At 39.2% G+C, this 25,010-nt stretch overlaps 1 protein-coding gene across 1 annotated transcript in view; it reads right to left on the bottom strand.

Moving 5' to 3' along the window:
- Positions 1–7,218: 7,218 nt before the first annotated feature.
- The window catches only part of SLC15A5 (solute carrier family 15 member 5), a 35,550-nt gene continuing 17,758 nt past the window's right edge, over positions 7,219–25,010 (bottom strand). The window contains exons 6-9 of the mRNA XM_052790364.1: positions 21,973–22,161; positions 17,585–17,716; positions 9,394–9,502; positions 7,219–7,544 (exon numbers count right to left, since the gene is read on the bottom strand). Of these exons, the coding sequence (XP_052646324.1) occupies positions 7,436–7,544; positions 9,394–9,502; positions 17,585–17,716; positions 21,973–22,161 (539 nt within the window). The 3' untranslated portion in view covers positions 7,219–7,435. The remainder of the gene's footprint in view (positions 7,545–9,393; positions 9,503–17,584; positions 17,717–21,972; positions 22,162–25,010) is intronic.

Raw genomic sequence — 25,010 nt, 5'->3', positions numbered from 1 at the left:
ACCTGCCAGAGACCCTTGAAGCTTGGGGATTTCATGTGCAATTTGTGTTTCAGCATTCAATAGATAATTTAAATTGTGCCACTCTCTCTGAGCATTTCTGAAGGATCTACATGCCTGAGCCTGTGTTGGAACTGCACAAGTATCTCAAAAAAAAAAAAAAGCATTTATGAGCATCTGTGCAACTGATTATTTGGAACTCACTGCATCTTAAAAAGGCTAGAAGAAAGTGAAAATACTGTTTTCTAAGGAACATCGAAAGGTAGGTGTAACAATCACTGAGTGCATAGAGAGATAGCTTGAAAATGCTAACTGGGGGAAAGAACAAAACTAAAATCACCATGATTTAGTTAACCCTCGCTACAAGAGGGGCTGTTATTTTAAATAACTGAGCAGAGAATAGTCCACTTTAGCCATTAATCAGATGAACAAACTTTGCAAAGGCAAGAATCAATTGACTGGTAATTCACATTGGAACTGAAAAGAAAGGCAGCACTGGATTTACTAAGTTATACCCTTCAAATATTTCATCCAGAACTACAAGAGTACCCTCTTTCTGGTCAATTTTTTTTAAAATACAAGACATATGTGCTCAGATGTGCCCTCACTGCCACCACATTTAGTCTTTTTATCCTCTATGCAATCTAACAGACGAGACCTTCTTCCACTCTCATGTATTCTCATATACATGAATTTCCAACCCCAAGCAAGGAGCAGCAATTGAAGGCTCCTCCATAGTAAAGCCACACCATTTTCAAATAGGTAATAGCCACCTTCCTCCCCTCTTGGTAGTTTGCTGCTCTCTCTCTTGTTGAAACTATTTGCTTATTTTTGCAAGACCTGCATAATTCCTGTACTTGGATCTCTGCAGTGAAGTTTCTTCCTTAAAGTCACAGACATTCCCCTAGCTCTTTTTCACAAATAGAGAACTTTTTACTGCTTAAGGTTTTACACAATATTCTCACTATTGAAGTTTAGTTTACAAACAGCTTAAGCTTAAAGAGCGTTTCCACTAAATGACAGCTCTTTACAAACAGTGACAAAGCTTGTTGAGGGTGTTATCACCTGTCAGCTTGATATTAAAATCTCTCAGGTTTTTCACCTGAATATTTCAAAAAGAAACAATTTCAAGACAATAGGAAAACTCTATGAGCCAAGGTAAAGAAATTCAGAATTGCATGTAATGCTGGATTTGCATTCAAGCAGCACCCTCTTGCAACCTTTGGTTTACTATTCAACATTTGTTTTGAATTTATGATTTTGCTTGGTATCAAAGACTGCCTCTTTATGCCAGCTAAATAGACAGTATCTTTGTATCCTATTCATTGACCATCCAAAAAACAAAGCTGAGATAACTTGCTTTGCCTTTTTACTAAGTGCTACTATAACTACTATCCCCAACCCCATCAGCGATCTTGCTTCTGAAGTTCATATGACATGACAATGAAAGCATTCAGGATCTGGTTTCAAAAGATGCTTTTTACCAGGCTACAAAGCAGGTAGGACAAACACTGACTGCTTTACAGGTTTTTTTTTGTTGGTTCCACACACAGACCCCCCCCTCCCCCGCTGGTAGTTGGGTTTTTTGGTTTATTTATTATGTGTTTCAGATTTCAAAACATTTCTTCTGATCCAAAAGGAAAAAGAAAAAAAATATATATTAAAATAATAAAAGGAGTATCCAGAAAACATGTACACCTACACTCAGTCTCCATCCAATCAGCACACTCTGCTGGGTATACAAGACTTAGTTTCAAAACCTCTGTTGTAAGCTAAGCTGTGCCAGGTGTGATAGAGCAAGCACTTGAACAGGAGTTTCCCATACTAACAGAAAAGAAGCGTAACCCTCAAAATGTAAAGTTAATATCTGCAATATTTTCTAGACATGTGCTTTTTCTCAGAAGTGTATTAGATAATTGGAATAAGCATATTTTGGCTCTACACAAAATCCTGATGTTTGGAAAGGTGGTGGACTACGCCCCAGCCAAACTGTAGATATATCTACTCCACATTTTTTATTTAACCTGGGAAAAAAAACCAAACCACCCCCCAAAAAACCGAAAGTCAACACCCCCTCTCCCCCAAAAAATAAACCAACCCCAAAACCAACCAACCAAAAAAATCCAAAACCCCAAAGTAAGAAAAGATGCTGGTCATGCAATATTTTTAAAAAAAGTTTCTGCTAGTTTTCTTTTTGAGAGCATGTATCCCTGAACAAAACGTGTAGACTGTATCTACAATTTGGTAGTCTTAGGGTGCATTATCCAGTACTCTGCAGAGATGCTTCATCTTCAAAACACTGAAAAATCATTGTCAGAGCAATTCCTTTCAGTCTTACTACCATTAAGTATTAGAACTGATTAACTAACTTTAAAGAGTCAGCACCAGTACTAGTACACTGCATAAGGTTCAGACGTCAACCTTCTCTGAATTAAGGAAATCTATATTTACAGTTACAGAGACTGAAACTAGAATAATTTAAAGTACTACACCAACAGAATATTACTACTATGGTGAGACTTTCTAGAGACCGGGTAGATAGAAAGGAAAAGGTCATTTTTATTCTATTCAGAACAGAGACATGATGGTTTTGGTTTTGGGGGTTTTTGGGGGTTGGTTTTTTTGTTTGTTTGTTTTTAATATTAAATAAAAGCAGACTTTCAAAACATCCTCTGGAAGGTAGCTGTATTTGCCCTTAACAAGGCAAATCCAGTACATATTATAGCGAACAGACACCAACCTGAAGTCTAAAAGCTTTAGTTCTGCTCTGCCGCTCTGCTCTAGAGTCACAAGGAAGGTGTTCTCCTACCTCATCCTTGCAACTCAGAGATCCCACACAAGCTGAACAAGACTAATTGTCACATTAAGTGGGTCACGCACCTTTTTCTTCCATCACTGGCAGAAAGCAAGCAATTCTAGAAAATTTACAAGAACTTTCAAGATGCAATAGTAGCTCCAACTACAAGAAGGGAAAAGAAATCCAGCACAGACCCAGACAGCTCAGTTTAATGCTGTAAAATTACCTCCAAGGTATTTTAATTAGACACACTCAGGGTTCTTTACCAAAAAGAGACTTCTGAATGTTATTCTTCCTTTCATACCTAGGGAACCTGACTGAAACAGATTAAATAACTTGCACAAGGACACTCAAAGCCTATGTAATGTCTGATCTGGGTTCTACCTTCTGACTACTACTGCTGAGTCTTAACAACTCCCTCTTTCCTCTGCAAAGCTGCAGGCTTCAGCAAACAAAGCATTCCTTACAGCTAATTGGTATTACATGGAAACTCAACTGCTCTTATTTACAAAACTACAGATTTATGTCAAGCAAAGCCAATTATGCTTAATGTTTAAACTATTGCAGGTGCTCAATGACATTGTTGCTAGGCAGTAGAAGTGAAATTGCTCTTTTAATGTATCTTGTTCCAACTGGGAGCGTGTGTTTTATCATCAGTGCAAACTTAACAGATGGAGATCTTAATCCTCTCCAGTGAGCTTTCTTCACCTTCCCTCACTCAAAATGGTGTCCCATGCATTTAGTCTTAACTGAGGTGCTCAATGAACTGTCTGGGACAGAACTTGTATTTTTTGTATATGCTTACATGAATACAATATAAAACACACATTTGACCCTTAAAAAAAAAAAAACAAACCACCAAACCAAAAACTGTACCAGCAGTTATCAGCAATACATATGGCTATTCAAGGTTAGTAATGACCTGCGCTGAGCACAGCGCCTACTCAAATACTTATAACCAGAGCTGGTAGACAGCACAAAAGCAGCTTCTTTCAAAGTCAAGGATGAGTCTACCAAGTCCTTTATAATAATTTCACTGTGTGCAGGGACAAGATTTAGAAAATTTAGGCAGTACTTAAACTATGAAACTGAACTGGGATGTTTCTGGTCACTCCTAGCCTCACTTAGGAGACAACTTTTTCCACAATAAATTTCAAAACTATAATCCTTTATGGTGAGGATTAAAACATGCATATCTTAGATTTACTTTGTGCAAAGCAACATCAACAGGTGACCTCAAACACAGGGCAATCAGATCTGAATGTTTTGTTATCTCCCTTGAAAACTGCTATAGATCAACTGCTGAACAAAAGAAGGCTATTCTAACATTTTCCAGCTGCTTATTGCGTTACTTCATATGCACACACATGTTATTTTTTCTGTCCCTTCATTTTTTCTAATGTGTTAAACCAGATGCGAAAAGCAGCTTCTTTCAAAGTCAAGACCAAACCTATAGAGTCCTTTATGTTAATTTCTCTGTGTGCTGGTACAAGAGTCATAAAATTTAGGCAGTGCTCTGAAAGTACAAAGGATTCCATCAACTTTATATGGAGCCCCAGATGCTGCAGTTCAAGAAGCATCCCCATCTGTTGGGTGTAACTGGCTAAATTGCTCTAACAGTGAGCATGATTGATAGACTTTTGCATATAGCTTCCTCTGCATCACCAGCTGAAATAAGTCAAACCCCAGAAATCAGTATCCCTTTTCTTTTGCCATCCATCCAAAAGGCCAAATTCTTACCTAAATCTCATAGAAAAAGCTTTCCTCTAGTCTATGTGAAGAAGGCAGAGAGTTTTCAGTAGTCAGCTATTCATCCCAAAGCCCATTCTAACCCATATCTTCCAGAGTACCTCTTTGTGAAGGCTGCCCAACTGGTTCCTTCTCCATTGCTGAAAGCCTTTCTTGCATGATTGCATGACAGAGAGGTCCTGTCCAGAGAGTTAACTAATCCTCTTTTTCTTGCAGAAAGCTCTTCATCAGACAATTAAACTGCAATAGCTGCATTCTGTTCTTTGCTGTCATCTATTCTCACATTTTGATTTCTGAGAGAAAAAAAAAAAAAAAAGGTTCTTGGGAAGCTTGAGGTCATTCAGCCTGAGCATGCACCAGAGGAAACACTTTTATCTTAAAAGAAAGTTAGGTTTCTTGTTCTCCTGTTCTTTATGTAAATGGTTCCAAACTGCTGTCATTTTTGCAGTTAAAAAAAAAATAATATATAATTACCATTAGGTGTTAAAAGGTCTCCAGCCCAATTATACTCACCTGCTCAAACCTTAGATTTTACCCTTTTATTACATAGTTCTCCTTCTGTGTATAACTCTCAAATGCATTGACAGCAACCACATACCTCTTGTCAGCAGATTCCAGCCAGCATCTTTGCAGCTTTTCTGTGCCAAGACAAAGGTCAGGTCAAGTATTCAGGAATTTCTCACTTTTATTTATGGAAAGAAACTAGGATTTTCCATGGCTTAAAGCTGGGTTTATTGCAATACAAGTACCATTTAGCAAATAATACCTTACAAGCAAATAACTGTCAGGTGGGATGGACAGATTTACTCCAATATGTGGAAATTAGTCTGCCTCCCATTCTCTGGTACCCTTGGAGACTAGGTCCTTCAGCCTTTCACTGTCTCTCCCTCTCACAACCCCAGCCCCAGCCCAGCTTATGCAGTCACTTTTGGAGAAAGAGGCTATCTCTTCCTGGCAGGGCAAGAGCCAGGGCAAGGCAAGCAGGCAGCCTTCCCCCCCCCCACTTCTTACAGGGCAAACAGGCAGTTGTACACTCAGCTCCGCCATCAAGGCACGATGACGTCCCACGCTAGTCAGAGAGCACATCTTGAAAAGGATGACCATTGCAGACGAACTTATATAAAGATATACTTACTTCTTCCATCTCCACCGGTGTACCCTAGGATCATATTCTCTGTTACCGTGAAGGAAGATATTAAACAAGTTTCACAAAAAACTTGCTTCCAGGTGGGTACTTCCCCTTTCTACAGTATCTGTTGCCATCTGTGCTTTAACAGGTCCCTCAGCCACCTTGTAGCTCTTCTGCTGACCCTGATCTCCACCTTCCCAAGTTATGTCCCATGGGACATATGTCAAATGCTTTACTGAAATCAAGGCAGATCATCTCTACTATGTTTTGTTTAGAAAATGAATTCTCATTACACAAAGACATTAAGGTAGTCTGGCAAAACCACTTTTGATATATCTATGTTGCATTTTATTCAATTTTCCTTTTATCTTATGACTTTAAATATTGCCTTTTAATTTAAAAAAACCCCACAACTTAAATACTAGTGAGATCAAACTAACAGCTGCTGCCTGCCTTCCTACTTCTTAGATGCTTTTACTATGTTTTGCTCCCCTGTCCCACAATGCCCAACCCAAAGTTACAGCATTAAATATAGTTAACAGTAGAGAGGTAATTTCCTTTACCAGCTCTTTCATAGTTTCAGCTCACAAACTACCCTCTGTGTCACTTCAGTGCACTGTATTTTTTTAACGTAGTTTCTCCTGCGGTAGAACATTCCTTGTATCTAGCAAGCATCCTGGCTTGACTACCACTTCCAATACAAACATCTTGATATCAAAGTGCTCCTTTCATTTTTGGGTTCAATATGTTTCCTTATCACATAAAGACCGTACTTCTATCCCCACTCTTTTTAGTAATACGACTTAAAAAAAAATTAAAATGTTAAGTGCTAGATTAGCATTGCTCACAATACCCAAGTCAGCCAATCTGGGGGGGTGTTTAACACTGTTTAGCTATTTAAAGTGGAATACATTTTACTAATAATTTTTTCCCCCATTTCCAAGTGCATCTACCCTTTCCCAATCTTCTTTTCCAGATTCCCTTCACCCCCTTCAACTGGGCTATAATTAATAATTTTGATGTGAATAAATTCTAGTCTCCAGTTCTCCTACTAGCAATTTTCTGTATATCATCCTTTAAGAATGTGTGCTTCTGCCAAATAAAAGACTAGATGCCTCAGCATCAAGGTTTCATGACATATTTTATGGATATATTACTGGTATATAGTTTCTAGCATATTACTTGTAGATCTCAAAGCAATTTGCAAAGAAGGTTAATATGGCTGTGTCCTTTTTACTAATGGGGAAAGTAAGGTAAAGAAGCAACTTGCTGAAGGCTGGGTAGCAGGTAAATAGCAGAGACAAGAATAGCACCCAAGTGTCCCACCTTTGCAAGTATCAACGAGCCAATACCAAACTTGTAAATGATACTGTTGCAAAGTAATTTGCTAAACAAATGTATACATAGGTTTATTAATTTTGAACCATTACTCAGTACAAATACATGTGGATACCTATCTGTCTCCCTATAGAGATTAAAAGCCTGTGTCCATCAACCATACCAAGAAGTGAGCTCTCATCATCCTCAACGTGCATTATGACAGTGCAGCATCCTACAAGGCCAAACCCTATGACAACTGCTATTTTGTAAATTTATAAATAACATTATTATTCCTTAGATAATTCATAAATACATTGGCAGTCCCACTTAAGCACACTAGGTAATTTATCATTAGAAAGCTGGTTGGCAGCACAATCAAAATTTAGTCAAACAAGGGTGAAATTTTATCAGGTTTTCTCCATAGGAGACAAAATGGGAGAACTTTACAGGATGGTATCATAATGCTTGATGGCTTTTTCATGCTTCAAAAGTTTTTCTTCAGGAAGACTTCCTCTGAATTCATTGGTGTATTCCTGATTCAGATTGTTGTATCTGGGAGGGAGGATAGGGAAGGAAAACACTAAAATAATTATCCTTTCTGGGATTAGATTCATCTATTGTTTATTAGGTAGTATTTTGCAAGTTACAGTGCCTTCCGAGTCCTGGACAGTGATATATGCTTTCCTGGAACCTTTCAGAACTTCAGGATGAGAAGTGCCAAACAGGATGCAGGTGCTAATAATAACCGTACTGTGTCATTTTAACAAATTTAAAAAAGAAACAGGCTTTTTTCCTCAGAGAAATTTTAGTATATTTTTTCTAATTCAGCGTTTTAAAGCCTTTTCCCCCTCCCCACCCCTAAATCAGTGTTTATCTGAATAGTCCTCACCCTTTTTTCTCCCCTCTGGAAGAATTCTTATTCAGCACAAAATGAAACAATTACATTTGACTCAAAAAAAGATATTTCATGTAGGTTTTGGTTGTCTTATTGAAAAATAAGGTACCTTGATTTTGAAGTGAAATACCAATTTTTATTTTTATTTTTTTTTTTTTAAGACTGGAGGTCAACAAATTTCCTCATAAAAATATGTTAATTTGTGGCAAAATTATTTGTTGAGTTCAACCCAATTTTATGGCCTCTGTTTTGACAACCAAACCCTTTTTGTTTCAGCAGTAAATGTCACAAATGAAAGTTTCATTTTACAGAAGAATAAAATCCCATTTTATAAGAGTACATACAGGAGAAATTTCTAATAATGACTTGGGTCACATTTAAAAGAAAAGAACCAAGAACTAGCCACCAGAATAAATGGACACTTGTGCCTCAGGTTACATAGAAATAATTGACAACACACTATTGTAATCTTTGGTGATGTAAAGTTAGTGCTATATGTAATAGAAAAAGCAGTATTTTACTCAAGAGTTCTAGGAGTACACTGCCTTTGGAAATTTTCTATTATTGTCATTATCAAATCACTACTTCATCAAGGTTTCTGAAAGATTTCCATAGAACTGCAGCCCCAAATTTCCATAGGACTGTCTAAGAGAATGCCACTCGCACGTGACCCTTTGCACTCATGGTGACACAGGTTGCTTCTCTCCCTGTTCTTGACTACAAGTATTACTTATAACACTGACAAAAGAAAGTTAACGATGATTAAATGTTCTGGAGCACAGGAGGCAGGCCAACTTTCAAACCACCCTGGATGTGATTGCAGTTGTGAGTTCCTTGCATTTTACAGGCAATATCCAGGCATTAAACCTAGGATCTATAGGTGGCATAAAATTGCTTCCTGTGGGGGGGGCTAATTGAGCAATTCCATTGTATCCAGCAGAAAGTTGCTTTTATCTCATTGCCCAGTAGGGTATCAGAAAATATTTCAGAGTTATTCTGTTGAAACCACTGCACAGAGCATTAACCAGTAGCAGTCTGCTGTTTTCTTGCAACTCCTTCACCTACTGTCCTATACTAAAGATGTAAGCTCGTTGAGACAACAGCAACATTTTCCATATACTGGTACAAAGCCAAGCGCAGTGGAGGTGAGTTCCATGACTGACATACCTTGGTGCTGTGATCTAAACACAATGCCAACATATTTATGTCCTTCCGTAAAGGATAGGATGCCGCTCTTTCTTCAAAGCATTTTTATATTGATAAGACCCCTTAAATATTTAAGGCTGATTACATGAGTCTTTTTTTTTTTTTTTAACTCTACCACATAATTTTTACTGTGAAATCTCTCTCCTCGAGGCAGATCAAAAATACTAAAGTCCGAACCCTGAATGATAATGTATGATCTATCACTACCAATTCTTTATTACATGCTAGTTTACAGGTTTTGCAATAATTTCTACCCATAACTACAAATGAAACATCAAGTTTTCATTTTCTCACACATACCTGTGTGCAATGGTCCAGAACCCCAGGGTGTTCACCATCATTAAGGAAGCCAAGAAGAAGAAGAATCTCTCCAATTTACCTTCATGCAGCAAGTGTGGAAACCAGTTGCCTGGCAAAGCAGACATTTGAAGCAGAATTAGTTTACCTTGCAAGATGAGACGTGGCTCATATGAAAGACACGAAGATAACTTTGTGTAAGACACAATCACAGCAGGTGCTTTGAACCCCCCCGTAGCTGTTTATACAGACTTCATTCTCACAGCATCTATGTTTTTTTGAGTCTACAGTATACTTTGCTCCTGCTTTGCAGACAGACAAGAGAGATCTAGAGAAATTAAAGGACTTTCCTAACAAATCTGAAGTGTACCGGAAAACCTAACTCTGCACAGCTACTACTGCAATGATTGGGCAGTCTTCCCTCTATACTATCTTGTGCACATACCTAAATGAATGTCAAACATGAAAATTTTAGGAAGAGCTAGAATTAAGGTGGTCTGTAGAAATCCTTATTCACATCTCTCATGCTTTTAATAGGCCCTTTTTAAGAAAAAAAAAAAAAGTCATAAAAAACATTTGTTCAGTGCCTTGGATGGTGCTCTATTACCAAGATGCTACCTGACATTTTACTTTACCTTTCTTTATAGCTGCCTTTAGCTGTGAGTCTACAACGTGTCCCTCTCTTGCACATGGCATTTATTTGCATAAATCAGATCTTTTTCTACCAAGGCTTTTGGCAATAGTGTTTGAGATATTTTGGCAGCTTAAACTCCATTCAGCAGAGGACAGTACCACCTATCTACACCCACAGTCTTCCCTGCCTGTATTCTTGTGTGCTTTAGTTTGCAACTGTATTGCTTTTGATGTTGTCCATTGCAACCAGTCTGCAAACAAGCTCAGGTGGTAAATTGCTATGGAAATCGAGATGCTTAAAAAGAAAGCCAGCCTCAGTCAGTCTGTATTTGAAGACAATCGGTACCTGAAGTACTATAATCAACTACAGCAAAAACATAAAACCAAGGTGAAAAAGAAGTTACAGTACATACAGAATACCAGAGAGCTCTACAGTGCTGTAACAACCTTTTACATTATTTGGGAATACAGGATATTTATTGCCTTTGAAGAAGAAAGAGAGACTGTCTTCATTGGCAAGTAGAGAAGTGCAATAGGAGCAAATACAGAGCATGAAACAGCTGGTGCTGAGAATGTGATGTCCACATTATACACAGCTCAGCAGGGTTCACATCAGACCAGTTCCTACCAAGAGCTGGAACACATCAGGTACAAGCATTTTTTTGGTTTAGTTCCATTCAAAAGGAATGCAGGTTTTTTGTGCTGCAAGATCACTCTGATGCAAATCAGAGATGATCAGGAGATTCAGATCAAAAGCACACTCCTGATCTGTACTAACACACCAGCATCAGTGTGCCCAAAGTCACCTTTCTTTGCTCCCTCAAAGTCTGGTATCAAATCCTAGCCATCTAAATAGAGTGGCTATTCACCACTTGAATGACCTAAAAGGGAGAAGAGGAAAAACAGCTTTGCCCTACAAACCTGATAGCCTTAACTGATCTTTTGGCCACTAATGCCATCCAATGCCATTCTTAGCTTGTCCAAATTTTCTAATTAGAGAGAAAGAGCAGTTCCACAGCCCAGGAGAGCCAGCAGTCAAAGGATTACACCCCACCCCCCCTACATATATTTACATTTTTCTCTTTCCTCCACATCTTTGAGTTGTAAACACATTTCTTTTAAAGCAGTTACCTTTAGCTCTCCTGGGATTAACAGAGAACAACTGCCACCAGCACAGCAGCTTTCCTTAACTCCTCCGCAGTTTGCTCCATGCCACATTACCTTTCTGCCTGTCACAGAGCAGCACCACCTCACCTCTGCGTGTGCGGTTCCTTTTGTAGCATTATCTCGGAGCAAGTTTTAAAACGTATCATTTAACATTGTCATTTGACTGAACTCCTAGGTGCTATAACTTCATTTTAGTAGCTTATAAACTTTTACTGTCATAATTCACAATCAGGTGGTTTTTCATTTCACATCCCCCAGTGGCCAATAGAAGTCACAGAGAGAGCGTGTGTATCTGATGAAAGAGAAAGCACGCATGGGGTTCGGTGCTACAGCTTGTCAAAGCAGAGTTCACACTGTCTGCTAGGTTATTTACATCGGCTAGGCTAACTAGATGAGCAGCAGGAGCTTCCTAATGGAACGGCTCTTACAATGGAACCCAAACAGAAAATATGTACTTAAAAATAGCACCAAGTGATAAGGGGGAAAAAAAAAAAGGAATCTAAGCTTCTAAGAGAACAGAGTAAAATGGACCTTTGAAACTGTCTTAATGCTAGCAAAGGCACTATATTGAAGCATTGAAATTGGAAATAGTTGGTTTTATGAGGGTGGGAGGGCAGCCCGGCAAGCAGGAGCGCTGGATTCTGCCCCCACTTCACCACCAGTCTCCTCCGTGGCCTGGGTCAAAGATCATTGCTCTGTCTCCTATCTGCTTCTTTAGTAATTGCCAGTGTTTAAACAGTGAGGCCACGATAACAACACAAAGCCTTTGGAGAATCCTGTTTTATAAGTGAGCAACAGCATAGGCAGGGCCAAAATTAGATTGGGCATGGTAAGACTCCAGCTCCCATAGCATGCCTGCTCTCTCTCATTTACTGCTCTATCTAAAGCAAGAGGTAGGAGCAAGTCTTTCTTTTCCTTTCAGTGAGGGGCAACAAGGTTTGTCGAGGTGCCTTTCTCTACAAAGAAACAGGGGTGGCAGCAGTCCTAGAGATATCCAGACTGTTATCCGACTGCCAATACACATCTTCATCAGTGGATACAGCAAATATTAATGTAACTATTTCCTATTTTCAGCCAAAAATATTTACTTCTCACTTTTCTTATTTCTTCTTTTTCCTTTTTAAGTGGAATTTGATTTTCCACGAAAGAGGGGATAAGCCTGGACTACATTTACTTCTACTTACACTCACTGCACAGAGAATCCTCTGCTGGCAGGAAGCTTTGGGAAAACAACCATCGGTGTTAAAACATCAACGGTGTGTTTCAGGCAGCAAAACTCCCCTTAGATGCTTTCACCCCTTACCCCACTAACACCTTCCACAAGCTGTCTGCAGACTCCAGCACCCTCCACTGACTGGGTTCGGGGTTCATACTTTCAGGATTTTACTCTCAGCTGTGAACATCAGGAACTTATTGGGCCAGTTTGTTTGGTTTTGCTGGAGGAAGATGCCTTGGGCACTACTGTGTTTGAAGAGTCCAGTACTTTCTCATCCTTGAATCAGCATGCAATATGCTAACAATTCACTTTCCCCCAAAAGACACTGCCTTTGGGTTCTGTCAATCCTTTACTTTTCTATGGAGATTGCCAACAGAAGTGCCAATTACAAGGTTGGTTTGTCACATAGATAATTGCTCACTGGGAATTAACTTTCTACAACAAGCTCCTGATTTCCTTTTTTATTCCAACAATGGAAATACTTTGTAGCATGAATCACCACAGAGAATCAGAAGCTTCCTTTAGCTGTGTATATTTTAAAGACCCTTTTCTTATTGTTTAGAGGTGAATTGGTTATGCATTTCATGGCAAATTTAGAACAAATTAGAAGATTAAGTCTAGGCAGAGTCAGTTCCTCAAGCCTGCTATACCATACAGTGTTGAAATAAAGTGCCTGGTAAACTTTCACTGACATTTTGCAGTCCTATCGATTTCGCATCAAAAATGCCTAGGTAGTACAAGAAGGAGGAATATTATACAACACCAAGAGAAAACACCTGATCCTACCAACACAGGCAGAAAAGTAATTGAAGCAGGGACTAGGACATGGACAAAAACACTGTCCTGGGCTGCTTCTGGTGGTTGAGCAACAGTGACAAACCGCTTGCAATACTAGACGTCAAAGAAGATGTGGAAAGGGCTGTAAGCCAGTCTTTGACATATACTAGTGCACACAAGCTCTCTGTCACTATGATGGCACCCTTGAAGCTCTCAAGGGATTCACAACAAAGGCCAAAGTTGCACAGGAAGGCATTCAGTTTGTTTACTGAATAACACCATCATATTTTAGTATTGGGAAAACACAGAAGACAAAGCAAAACAGTCACATGCCAGAAGTTAGTCTATTCTGTACAATTCCCACATTTTTACAGCTATACTGCAACCTAGACTACGATTATAGAAAAATTTAATTTGTATCTTAGAAAAGGATTGTATTGCCTTCCATCATTTCATCAAGTTAGTGGGCATATATTTAGTGTTTAATCATACCCAAATTAAAGTCTCAGTCTGCCTCTAATCCTTATTAGCTAAGTAGGCACCAGTGGACACCACCATCTGGACTGCAAGAAATATCCTTTAGCTTTATCATCTTTGGTATTGAGAATCACACAAGGCTCCAAACTGGAAAAAAAAAAAAAAACAAACAAAAAACCAAACCGCACACCCCCCCCCAACCAAAACCACCAAACAAACAAAACCAACACCACCACCCCCTTCCCCCCCTCCACAGTTCTCTAAGTTCAAGCAGGAAAACTGCGTCTGTGGCAGTTTCCTTCTTCCAACCCCCCCCCCCTTCCTTACATATTTACATTAATATTTTTAGAGAAATATATTCTGAAATGATTGGCATAGGAGGACAGGTTTTGTCTTGCATCTTCTTCCGTTAAAATGTTAGGAGAGGTAAGAGATCCAAAAGAAAGCAGTTTCCCAGCTTGTACCGAAAATATCGCTGTCACCCATCATCTGTTTGCACTCGTCAGTTTTTTAAAAAGTCTTATTTTATCATATTCACACCATCCTCCATAGATGCGTTAAAAATGATTAATGCAGCTTTGACTGTGACTGATATCTGATCAACTTTGCCAATAAAAACCCAAATAAAATTCTAAACTAGTGACATGAAATAGGATATAAAAATGTTTAAATTTTGTCAACACCCTCTGTGCTTCAGCACTTCAAAATACACACTGGAGGATCTACTTCACTGTATCCTGAATTGCTTCATGGCAAACATGGTCTCATTGCTTAGAGATGGGAGAACCAGAAATAGTCTTGGCTCAGGTTTTAGTGAAACAAGAATCATGGGACAAGACAAAAGCACCCATAGCCCAAGAGTCACACACTAAACCTTGTTAAATCTTACAAAACCATTGAATAAACACTATCATCTTCTTTCAGCAAAAGAGAAAGAACTTTGGTCTTCCAACAGAAATAAAATAGTTCAGCTTTTTAGGGAAAAAAAAAGTTCCAGTTGGTTTGCTTTACCCCCAGTTCCATAAACTGTCCAGATACTGAATGTTTTACCAGCTCTTTAAACAGAGCTGAAAAAAACCAAACACAAGTAACAAGAGCATAATTTGTGTCATTCGATCTTAATTTGATCTAAGAGAGGTCACAGTTTTATTCTCTGAAGTGCTGTCATCTCTAGAAGGTTCAATAGGTAACCACTAGGTTTTATAAATTAAAAAATTATTATTTTGTGGATCTTAAGCTTTTCATCACAAGCACCAAAGAACACCATAAGAAGCATAGTAGAAGAGTTCAGAAAAATACAGATGGAACAAGAGAATTTTGTATGTAACATTTCCTGTCAAACTAGGAAAAAACCAAAACCAAGCCTAAATGCCTCTCTGATTCTGTTGTAGTCTATACCCAGCTCCAGAAGTCTGATCCCAAGCCTATTTTGATTTATGAGCCAGCAGGACAAAAGTCTAGCAGGGATGAGTAGAGGAATACTCTAAGTCTTCAGTCTGAAACGTTATAACACAAATGAAGATACAGGAGTATCTCCATTATTTACAAGCTGTGAATTGCATGAGTTGTGGTAACTTGGAATAATTAATCTCATTCAAGCAGGGAACACTGGGAAAGAGATACATTTTATTTCTAAAAATAAGTGAAATCTCGCTGGGTAAGAGCCCAATACTATGTTGTTTACATATTAATAGGGAAAGTAATCTCTAACGCTTCTAACTAGAGCAACAGAGTAAATGTTAAACACTTTTCACTATACTTTCTCTAAAGTTTTTCAAGTTTTGCAGAGGACTTCCCCTATTTAGGGGCTTATTCAGTCCCATTATAGCACCTTAATCTGAATACAGACTGTCACTGAATCCCTTGGAAATTTAAGAGTGACTTTTGCTCAGGATAATAGTGCAGTCAATTCCATCTACAGGAATGGCAGGTCTAACAAAGTTAAATGAAGACATAAGTTACACCTTTTTTTTTTTTCCAAAAGCTAAGTAGAGAAGTTTGCCATCCAAATTCATAAAAGTGAGGAGTATTTTAGCCAGGAACCTTTTTCCATTTGCTCAAAAATCTTGAGCAAAAAGGGTTAGAACATGGCAACTGCAGACTGTGGAGAATTTCGAGAGTTCAGGCTTTTTGGTCCCAGCCAGGATAAGAAGTTGAAGGCTCTGATAGAACAGTATTTCTGGCAAGAAATGAACATTTTCTTTTTTGACTCAATTATATGTTTTCATACAGACTTACAGAAAAAGAATAAATTGCCTTGATATAAAATTAGACAAAAATCTACTGAATTGCAAACCAAATGCAGAAATTGATTTCCCCTATTGCTTTGTATGAAAATATTCTGTAAAGGAATAAGTTACATATACAGTGGCACAACTATAGTAAAAATATTTTGATGCTGACATTATGCTTAATTAGTTTATAAATATTTAATTATACCCAAAGTCAAATGTCAGTAAAATACATCAATTTTACTAAAACAAAATATTTCAATGTTAATAATTCCCATACTTTTGGGGGGAGGGGAGGAAAAAAAGTCAGCAACACAGTCTTTCTTGAAGTGTTAGTTTCATTGAACCCGTATTACCCAATTAAAAAAAATAATCTATTCCACTGGGGGACATTCAAGGAGCTCTGCTCTCCACACTGGATGCCTTGGTACTTAATAGTTCTCTGCCTGATTCATTTGGGTAAGCATTCCTGGTTTTCACCCATCTCTAGGTGATGCTTTTATACCTCATAATAAAATTTTAATTGAATTAAAAATAGCACTGCATGTTAAAGAACCATTCGTTTGTTCAGATCTTGCAAGCAGGAATTAAAAGTTCTTGTCATACCTTCAAAAAACCCACTTCTTGTTTTTAAGTTACATGGCTCTTTATGTAGGGAAGAGAAGAACCCAAAACTTAATCATGAGGAGTTACAAAGTTCTGCAGTCGTGGTAATTGCAATGGTGTCATACATTAGGGCCAGCAGTTGTGCTCTGTAAGAGAACAGTTCTCTGTAGTGCAGTAACAAGGAAGCTTATCAACGGAAAGCACCTTTCAAAGTACTGCTTCAGCAAGTGGAACTATTTCAGGCATGTGAACAAAGGGATCCCTGTCCTTCGTTTCAAGAACTCAGGTGCTCTACTTTTTAAAGTTACTTGTGAAACGAGTCTTTTCTGTATTGAACAAAGATTCATCAGCAAAGGAAAAAAGACTTTAAGAAACCCTTGGCCTATCTTGAAAGTCAGCAACCCAGAAAAATCTCCAGTTCAGGGCTTACACTAAATGCTCCTCAACAGGCTGAATCTGAAATAACTCCTTTTGAAACACTAAGTTCTCTGGGAATTGCAGTATTCATCTGCAAAACAGTAAAACCACAGTGAGACCATATTGTCACAGAATCTGGTTCTTCCAGTAGCTGAGCAAAGGGAGGGACGTAAAGAAGGCAAGAGAGTAGTAGTGGGTCTGGGGGAACAATTCTCTAGACAGCTTTGAAACACTCAACCCAACCTCCTTTCCCCTACAACACTGTGGAACAGAAGGAAGAGCATGTTCTCCATTCTTTGAAGCACTAAGCTTGCTCTCGTGGCCAGAGGCTTCCATGTAAGTGTGGCTAACATGAACGTACTTCTTCATGAACATAAAAAGGTGCTTCCTAGACTATTTATTTTCTTGTCTTCCAGAACAGAAGTATGGAGATTGGAGGTAAGGGCTTCCTGCAAGATGCCATCCTCTAATTACTCCAACTATCAAAACTAAGATGACTCATTAAAATTGGATGAATACAGCTGGAAGGCTATTTCCTATCTTAATTCCAACTTAATTGTGAGAGCAAATCAATAAAACTTTGGCATCCCCTTTAATTCTGCTGCCTAATTCTCCAAATCAATAATAATAGAAAACCATTCAGGAACACCGGTCATGAGCATATTCTTACCTTGAGTGCCTGCGTGGGCTGTGTGAACAAAGAAAGCTCCCATAAAGCAGCCAGCTCCATTAAAGACAGTTAAAAAATGCATGGAAATCCCTCTAATTCTTTCTGGCACAAGCCGGAATGCAAGTAAGGAACCTTAGAAAGGAACCAGATACAGTTACAAGTTTAAAAAAAAAAGTAAATGATGGTAGACGATAGATAAGAGAAAAAAAATCCAAAGTGTCTCTAATAGGGACTTTCCATATTTTACACAGAGTATGTACTTGCTGCAGAAGGGTAATCAGACATGTTAGTATGTACCCTATTAAAAAAGGGTTATCGAAACTGTTTAAAAGACTCTCCATAACAAACCATGCCACATACAACTATTGATATTCCAAAGTACGTAAAGATCTTTCACTGCTTTCACCTTTTCAAACCTCAGGCATAGCATAGACAAGAGAAGCACCACCACAGTCAGCAAGCGTGAAGACAGCAGATGTGATATTTAACTGCAGAACAGCGGGACCTCCTATGCCAGAGCCAATGCAGCGCAGCCACTAGTAAATACTTCCAAAATCCAGAGCTCTACCTTAACCTGGACAGTTACCTTGCTTTAGCTTAAGGCTGGACAATGCTCCTCTTCCCCAGAGAGCAACCCCCAGAGTCACTGGCTAATTTTTAAGACATTGTTCTTCACTTTCTTGCCAGAAGACTAAACCAGAAGCAGCAACAGCTTTGGTGGTGAGGTGGAGCTGTAGCATGCCATTGTAGCATGGATGACTATAAATACTCCCACCAGTTGTAATTTGGCTAAACCAGGTTACAGTAACTGTAAGTCATTACAACAGCTGTTCTTTTTCAGCAACTGTTCCTGATGATCAATACCTCATTTCCTAATTTCATACCTTAAGCCCTCATCCACACTTGTTCTCCAAGCCCCAGTGTCTCCCACCCCACTTTATTAGTTGAGTTTGAATGACCTCCAGCTTGAGAAACTTGTCAGCAGAGGATCCTATTTGGATGCCGAGTTGCCTGAAGCATCTCTGAATACAAATGAAACTTTGCAGTCACCATCTTCCACCCTTTTTAATTTGGATGTCCAAATGAGAGCTTTGCAAGCATATTAAAGAAAAAAAAAAAAAAACAAACCAACCCACAGGCAGTGTTTTTTCCTCATTCACAATGGGAACCAAAAGCCTGAGGGCAAGAAAAAGCAGGTGAGCCTGGGACACCATCTGTAGATGCAACAGTACAGTCTGAAACATTGTACAGTCAGTGTCCTAGCTAATTTGAATCACTAAGAGCCTAAGAAGTTTTTGGAGAGCCTAAGAAGTTTTTGGTTAGTCCTCCCTTCTAAAAGCAGGGGTGCAAAACATGCATCTTGGGCCAAATTCAGCCTGGGTAATTGCATCCTACTTACCTAAATTACCCCTGCTGTTTCAATTGCATACTCTGTTCCTTGCTTCTCCCACGATGCTGCTGTGAACTATTAAACAGCTGCTGCATTTCACCCTGGAGACTATTGCATTTCATCGGTGGGTGAAGTGATCTCCAATATATCCTTTAACTAACAGAGCTGTTTGTAACAGGGCTTCCCATTTCTAAGTGCTTTGAGACATGTTGATGGGCAGATGATATTCTTGCAGCACTTCAGCAAACACTGCAAATCTGCTAACGCTTTGTAGGGCAAAGCAGTTACAGTGCACCAGAAGGCTTGGACACTGGCAGTGTAACACAGCTGCTGGGGCCAGCAGGCTGGCTTCCCTTCACCAGCAATCTCATGCACTGTGGGGGCAAATGCCTGCTTAATATTGTCCCACAGGATGGAGTTGGTTTGATTTTTTTTTTCCCGTGGATTTTTTTTTTTGTGTGGTGTTTTTTTGGTTTGGTTTTGGTCCCCCCCCCCCCCCCCCCCTTTGAAATCATTGGGCTTTAAAAGAGTAATTTCCTAGTTGAAACCAAGCTGGGGTTACAAATTCAAGCTGTCAGAGGCCTGTGAGATCTTACATTCTAACACTGTGGAAGAGAGCAATTATTTTATCATTGTTTTATTTTATTTTTCAAAGACTACCTCAGTGCTAGAGAAATATTAAATACTGATATTATTCTAAGAGATGCTTATGCCACCTGAAGCAGATGATTATATAAAACTCCTATCAACAAGATACTGAACTATATTGTATAAACACAATTGTAACTATCAGGGTTCAGTGTAGATAAAGAGTTCAGTATGCCAAATCTAGCTCCTCTAACCAAGCGCTTCGGAAATCTCCTCTCTTCCCTCTGATTACAAGTGTGAACATTTCTGTCTTCAACTTAGATCATGTACTTTCAGGTCAAGTAAATTATTATGATAATTGAATTTGACCTTCTGCATAACAAAGGCAGGAAAATGTCAGGAAAGGTGAAACAACTGCTTAAGTGTCTAGGCTGTCATTACCATCCGTGGAGATCCACTGAATGGTTCCTGAACAGCAACTCAGTTCAAATTGAAGTAGAAACCTAGAGCTCAGTTCAGTAGCCTGAATACTGGTGCCCAGTGCTGCCTGAAATACTCTAGTGCACCTTAGCCATCTGCACAGGGCTGTCTGATTAAGGTGCAAGACCTACGGAAGAACGACGCTCTTCTCCAGCAGCAGCTGGAGGCCACACAGGTACCATAAAGAGCCTGCTTGCCCCACGTGCATAGCCTAGATACTCCATGACAAATGGTGCCAGACACCTATGTGTGGGCAAGTGAATGGAGGCCTGCATCCCCATCAGCTACAGCAGTAACCTACTATTTTAGGTACCTACCTTTAGTTTTCTACATGCAAGTCTCAAATTCGGACTTAGTCCCATTTACTGGGTTCTCGAATCGCACCTCTGACCACAGCTTTTAGCAAGATGCTTAATCTTTATTTAAACAGGGAAGAAAATTTTCTTCCTAAGAAATTCTAATCACAATCCTTTAAAAATATTAAAAAAAAAAAAAAACAAAACCAGAACCGCCCCCCCCCAAAACCAAGATGGAGGTTTTTTTCTTTTCTAAAGGCTAATGTCACCTTCCACTTATTGGACTTCTGTTGTATCCCAGCGTGCTAGATTAGAAAGCCTTATTCTACCAGCAATATGCTTTGCATGCTTCTGCATGAGAAGACTGTAAGCAAGCCACCTCCTAACCTTTTTTTTTGTTAAGCTAAACAGAGAAGGTCACAGTTTTCAGTTACACTTAGCTTGTAACCTAGAAACCACATTACCTGCCTAGAAACCTGTCTCGGTTAAGTACTTGAGAGCTATCGGATGAAGAGGCATTATGAAAGTGCTAAGTATTTAAAACTAGGGAAAATTACCTTTTTAGTGACAGACCGTGACCCACAGCTCTCAGCAGTCTTAGAGCATAAGAACGAAGCTGAGACACTGAAGATATTTCCTACTCTCAAATAAAAATTTGAGTATTTCTGGGGTTGTCCTGGAACAATAGACACTCAACCTGTAGAATTAAATTCCTGCAGAGATCAGCTAGTCAATGACTTTATCTGTGTCTCTAAGTGAATGTTGATTACATTATTTTTGTAATATTAACATTCTTTTAAGCTCTGCAAGGGAAAACACTGGTAAGCACTCTGTGTGCCCCTCAAAAGAAAATAAGCCTCAGGAATGTCAGTGTAGATGTGGAAAGGTAAATTATGGAAGGGAGAGAAGGTTCAGACTCACAATCAAGAATGCGTCTACATAATTTATGGATGGCAGGCGTGAGCTAAGCTCTGCCTGTGCTCTGCAAAACAGGAGTGTTTATCTCTGGCTTCATGCCACAAGCTAAGGCATGATGCTCTGTGCAGGCATGTTTGCATGACTCCTGACTTGAGCACAAACAAAAATCTTGCATCTGCTTACAATAGTCTCCAGGTTAGCCTGTCAGTTGAATTGTGTTACCCGCCTGCATACACTCTGTGTCAGTGGCCTCAAAAGTGCTCATAGACCGTAACCACAGCTCAGCTGTCACGTACATATTTGTTCTATCTCAAGAAAATCATCACAGAAGAGTTCAGGTCAGAAGGAACCTCAGGAGCTCCTCTGGTCCAGCCCCAACCTGAAGCACGTTCAGCTTCAAGACCAGTCATGCATCCAAGCGCAGGGTCTCACTGCTCTGATCATCCCCCCACCAAACGGTGGATTATACACCCCAGGGACCTGACCCGGCTGTGTTGCCTTCCAGTTAATCTGGAACAATGTCATTGCTCACTCTGAGTTACAGCCAGAAAGACAAATTATGCTACTCTGAAGCAGGTAAAGCACAGATCTGCTCATTAAACCCATGGAAGAGAGCCAGGGATAAAATACCAGATGACAGTAATTATTTTTAGGAAGCTGATATCATTCTCTGCAAATCAGGACATTCTTGCTTTAGCCTATTAGATTTTACTTACAGGAGGGAGTTACCAAGGCTTCAGCCACTCCAAGTAGGATGTACTGAGGAGCTAAGTGGAAGCAAGGCATGGAGGAGACCAGGAGAACCTCCTCAGAAAGTGTCTGCTCCACCTGAGGGAAATGCTTTCGGTGTATTTCAGAGAAGCCAGCAACCATCACAGAAAGTGCAGCAGATAACTGACCTACAACTGGGTAAAGACACAGAGAGCATTCACCAAGGCTGTCATTACAGGATCATCATTTATTTAGAGTGAAGCAAAGTCGTAAGAGATGCAAAAGAAGCTCCCCCACCCCATACATCCTCTCTGGACACATAAACACGAATAAAGAGTACTTGTTACACCACAAGCCTAACTCTATAAATATATGACAAAGGGGCACCAGCTCAACACAGAAAGAATTTAGGGATGCAGAATAAATGAGCAAGGAAAAACTTCTGAAGAGTGAAGTCACAAAAAAGAACTTATTTTAAAGTTTGAAGGAGGTAAGAAAGGAGGAAAGAAAGAAAGAAAAAGCAGCACCCCTTCCAGATATCACAAGAGACTGGGTAGGAACGAGACTACCAAGCAGGGGGAAATTCTTCTATTCAAGCAGCAATAAGGTTCCTGAAATACACACATACACTGTATGCTTTACCCAGTTGTTTTCTGCACAAAAAAGAAGTAGTGCAGTTGAACTACTGGATTTCTAAGGCTGCAGGCCACAGTAGCTGGGAGAGAAAAAGATCAGCAGTGCACATCACACCTCAGGAGATCAAGTATTCCAACATTTTCCCCTTTCCCTCCACTATAGGGTTCCCTTGAACTACTTCTGAAAGTTTGTTGGATAGTGCATTTGCTGGACTATTTAACATTTTAGGATGAGATGAGCTGCATTACCGGAAGACAAACTCCAGCTTTCTAAGTGACTACACATAAACCATTGGACTACAGTTGCCTCCCGCCTTCTTCAGCTGTCCTGAAGAAGTATCACTGCATGATCTGTAATACACAGGATCCACAATATCTTTCAGTATACTACTGCACATGCAATGCATGGAGTCTTGCCCCCTGCCTCAGAGGTAAGGCACAAGTACTGCACAAGCACACAAGGCAGGAAAAAATCCCACCTGTATGTTTAGCCTCCTAATACAAGATAAAAGCTTCTAATAAACTCGGATGTATTTTAAATACCACACACTTCACCACACATTGCATAGAGGATACTATTTAAATGTATTATTCTACATTTCTTGATGTTGACAGTATGAAATGGTTGTAGCCTATCAGAAAACACAGAGAAAACAAAGTTTTCAAGTCAGTCTCCTGAACTTGAAACAGTTATACTTCTGACGTTTTGAGCTCCCATTGATTATGACTAAGTTTGTGATTCCTCAGCATTTCTAAGCTATAATGCAAGTAGAGGTGTAAGAATTTGGTTTCTTTTCACATCTTTGGCTCAAATACCTGGACTATGTTTTTCCCCTTGTCTTACAAAGCCTCGCCTCACTTTGCGACCAGAAATTGTTACACTTATTAGATTTGACATTGACAGTCAAAGGCTTTTTTTAATGTTATATTTATAACATATATAAAGTTTGTCTCTTTGGGTGTCAGGACGGAGAGGGCAGAAAACTGAGATAGCTAAGTGGCCTTAGCCTTCTTATGTTTTTGCACACATCTGTTTCTTTTCTCAGCAGCAAAGTCTCACACCCTTCCACCAGCACAGTTTTCCTCAGCTTTCATGACTTTGAATACCATCCTCCCTGCCTAACCAGAAGCTTGGAGGCTGTTTTGCTGTTAAGGCCCCTTAATAAGAACATCAATGAATTATTGCTTGAAAATTGATGACAGGAGGGAATTCGACTGCATTTTCTAGCCAATGCACCTTATCAAGGCCAGGTAAAAAGCCCTCAAGGAGCTTCTTGTAATCTACCAAAGCAAGAGTTCTCCTAATAAAAAATTATGTTAGTACTAAAGAAACCTCAAGCAGTTCTATATTACTACACAGTGCTATATTTTAAGCATTTTCCTTACTAAAAGCCAAAACATTTCAGAAAAAAGTAACCTCTGAATGCCCAACAATTGTAATATTTCTTTTAAGGCATTATGTGGCAGAGGAAGAAACGGAGAGCCTTGGAGACCTGGTTTTCCTTCTACCTCTTGTCCCTTCAGTCCTCTTTAAAACAAGCAGTTTGGAATGACCATCTGAGGCTTTGGTTTTATAGAGGAACAGGCTGCTTTTAGGAACACTTGGGGCTGATTCTAGGACAAGGTTGTTTATATTATCTAGTGACTAAGGTTGTATTGGACCTTTGTGATTTCTGATCTCATATCCTAAGTAAAACAGGTCAAAAAGCTTTCCTGGAATTAATACTTGTTTAAACTAGAACATCTTTTAGGGAGAAATGGTTATCATCAACTCCCAAATCACCTCAAATAGACATCGGACTGGAGGCTTGCTTTTGTGTACTGTTCGGAGAGCTGTTCTCCACATCGCTCTTGGATGGAGTAAATCCAAGACTAATAAGACATTTCAGTATAATCAGGCATTAGGAATATTAGTGCAAGAATTTCTGTGGCTCAGGTACTTCAGCTAGAGCCTCTTGCATGTAGCTGATGGACAACTATCCAGAAGACACACACCTTCAGTTCTCTACTGAATCTTCTATACTATTGACTAAATCAAGCAACATAAAATATAAAAGAACCCCCCCAAACAACTATGAAACTGGAAAAATTCTAAGTTTATGAAATATTCATGTTTTGCATAAAGAGGTCCAGATACTCAATATATTTGGGACACAATCTAAATTCACGTTAAGATTTTAAGGTTTTTTAGATCATACCTAATTTACAAACCAACAACTACAGAGAAAGTAACATAGATTACAGTTTCCATGTAGATTCTTATTACAGAGCAATCAGATATTTCAGCTCAACATTGTCTATATGGTTTGTCCTTGAAAACTGTTATTCTTGACATACTGAAAATTTCCAGAAAACTATTTAAATTTCTTCCTCTTACAAGACTTGAATTAAAATATAGTTACAGGCTG

This window comes from Harpia harpyja, chromosome 6 (assembly GCF_026419915.1).
Source record: "Harpia harpyja isolate bHarHar1 chromosome 6, bHarHar1 primary haplotype, whole genome shotgun sequence".
NCBI classification, from domain to species: domain Eukaryota; kingdom Metazoa; phylum Chordata; class Aves; order Accipitriformes; family Accipitridae; genus Harpia; species Harpia harpyja.
Note: the sequence above shows the minus strand (reverse complement) of the source record. Positions and strands in the feature narration are given on the sequence as shown.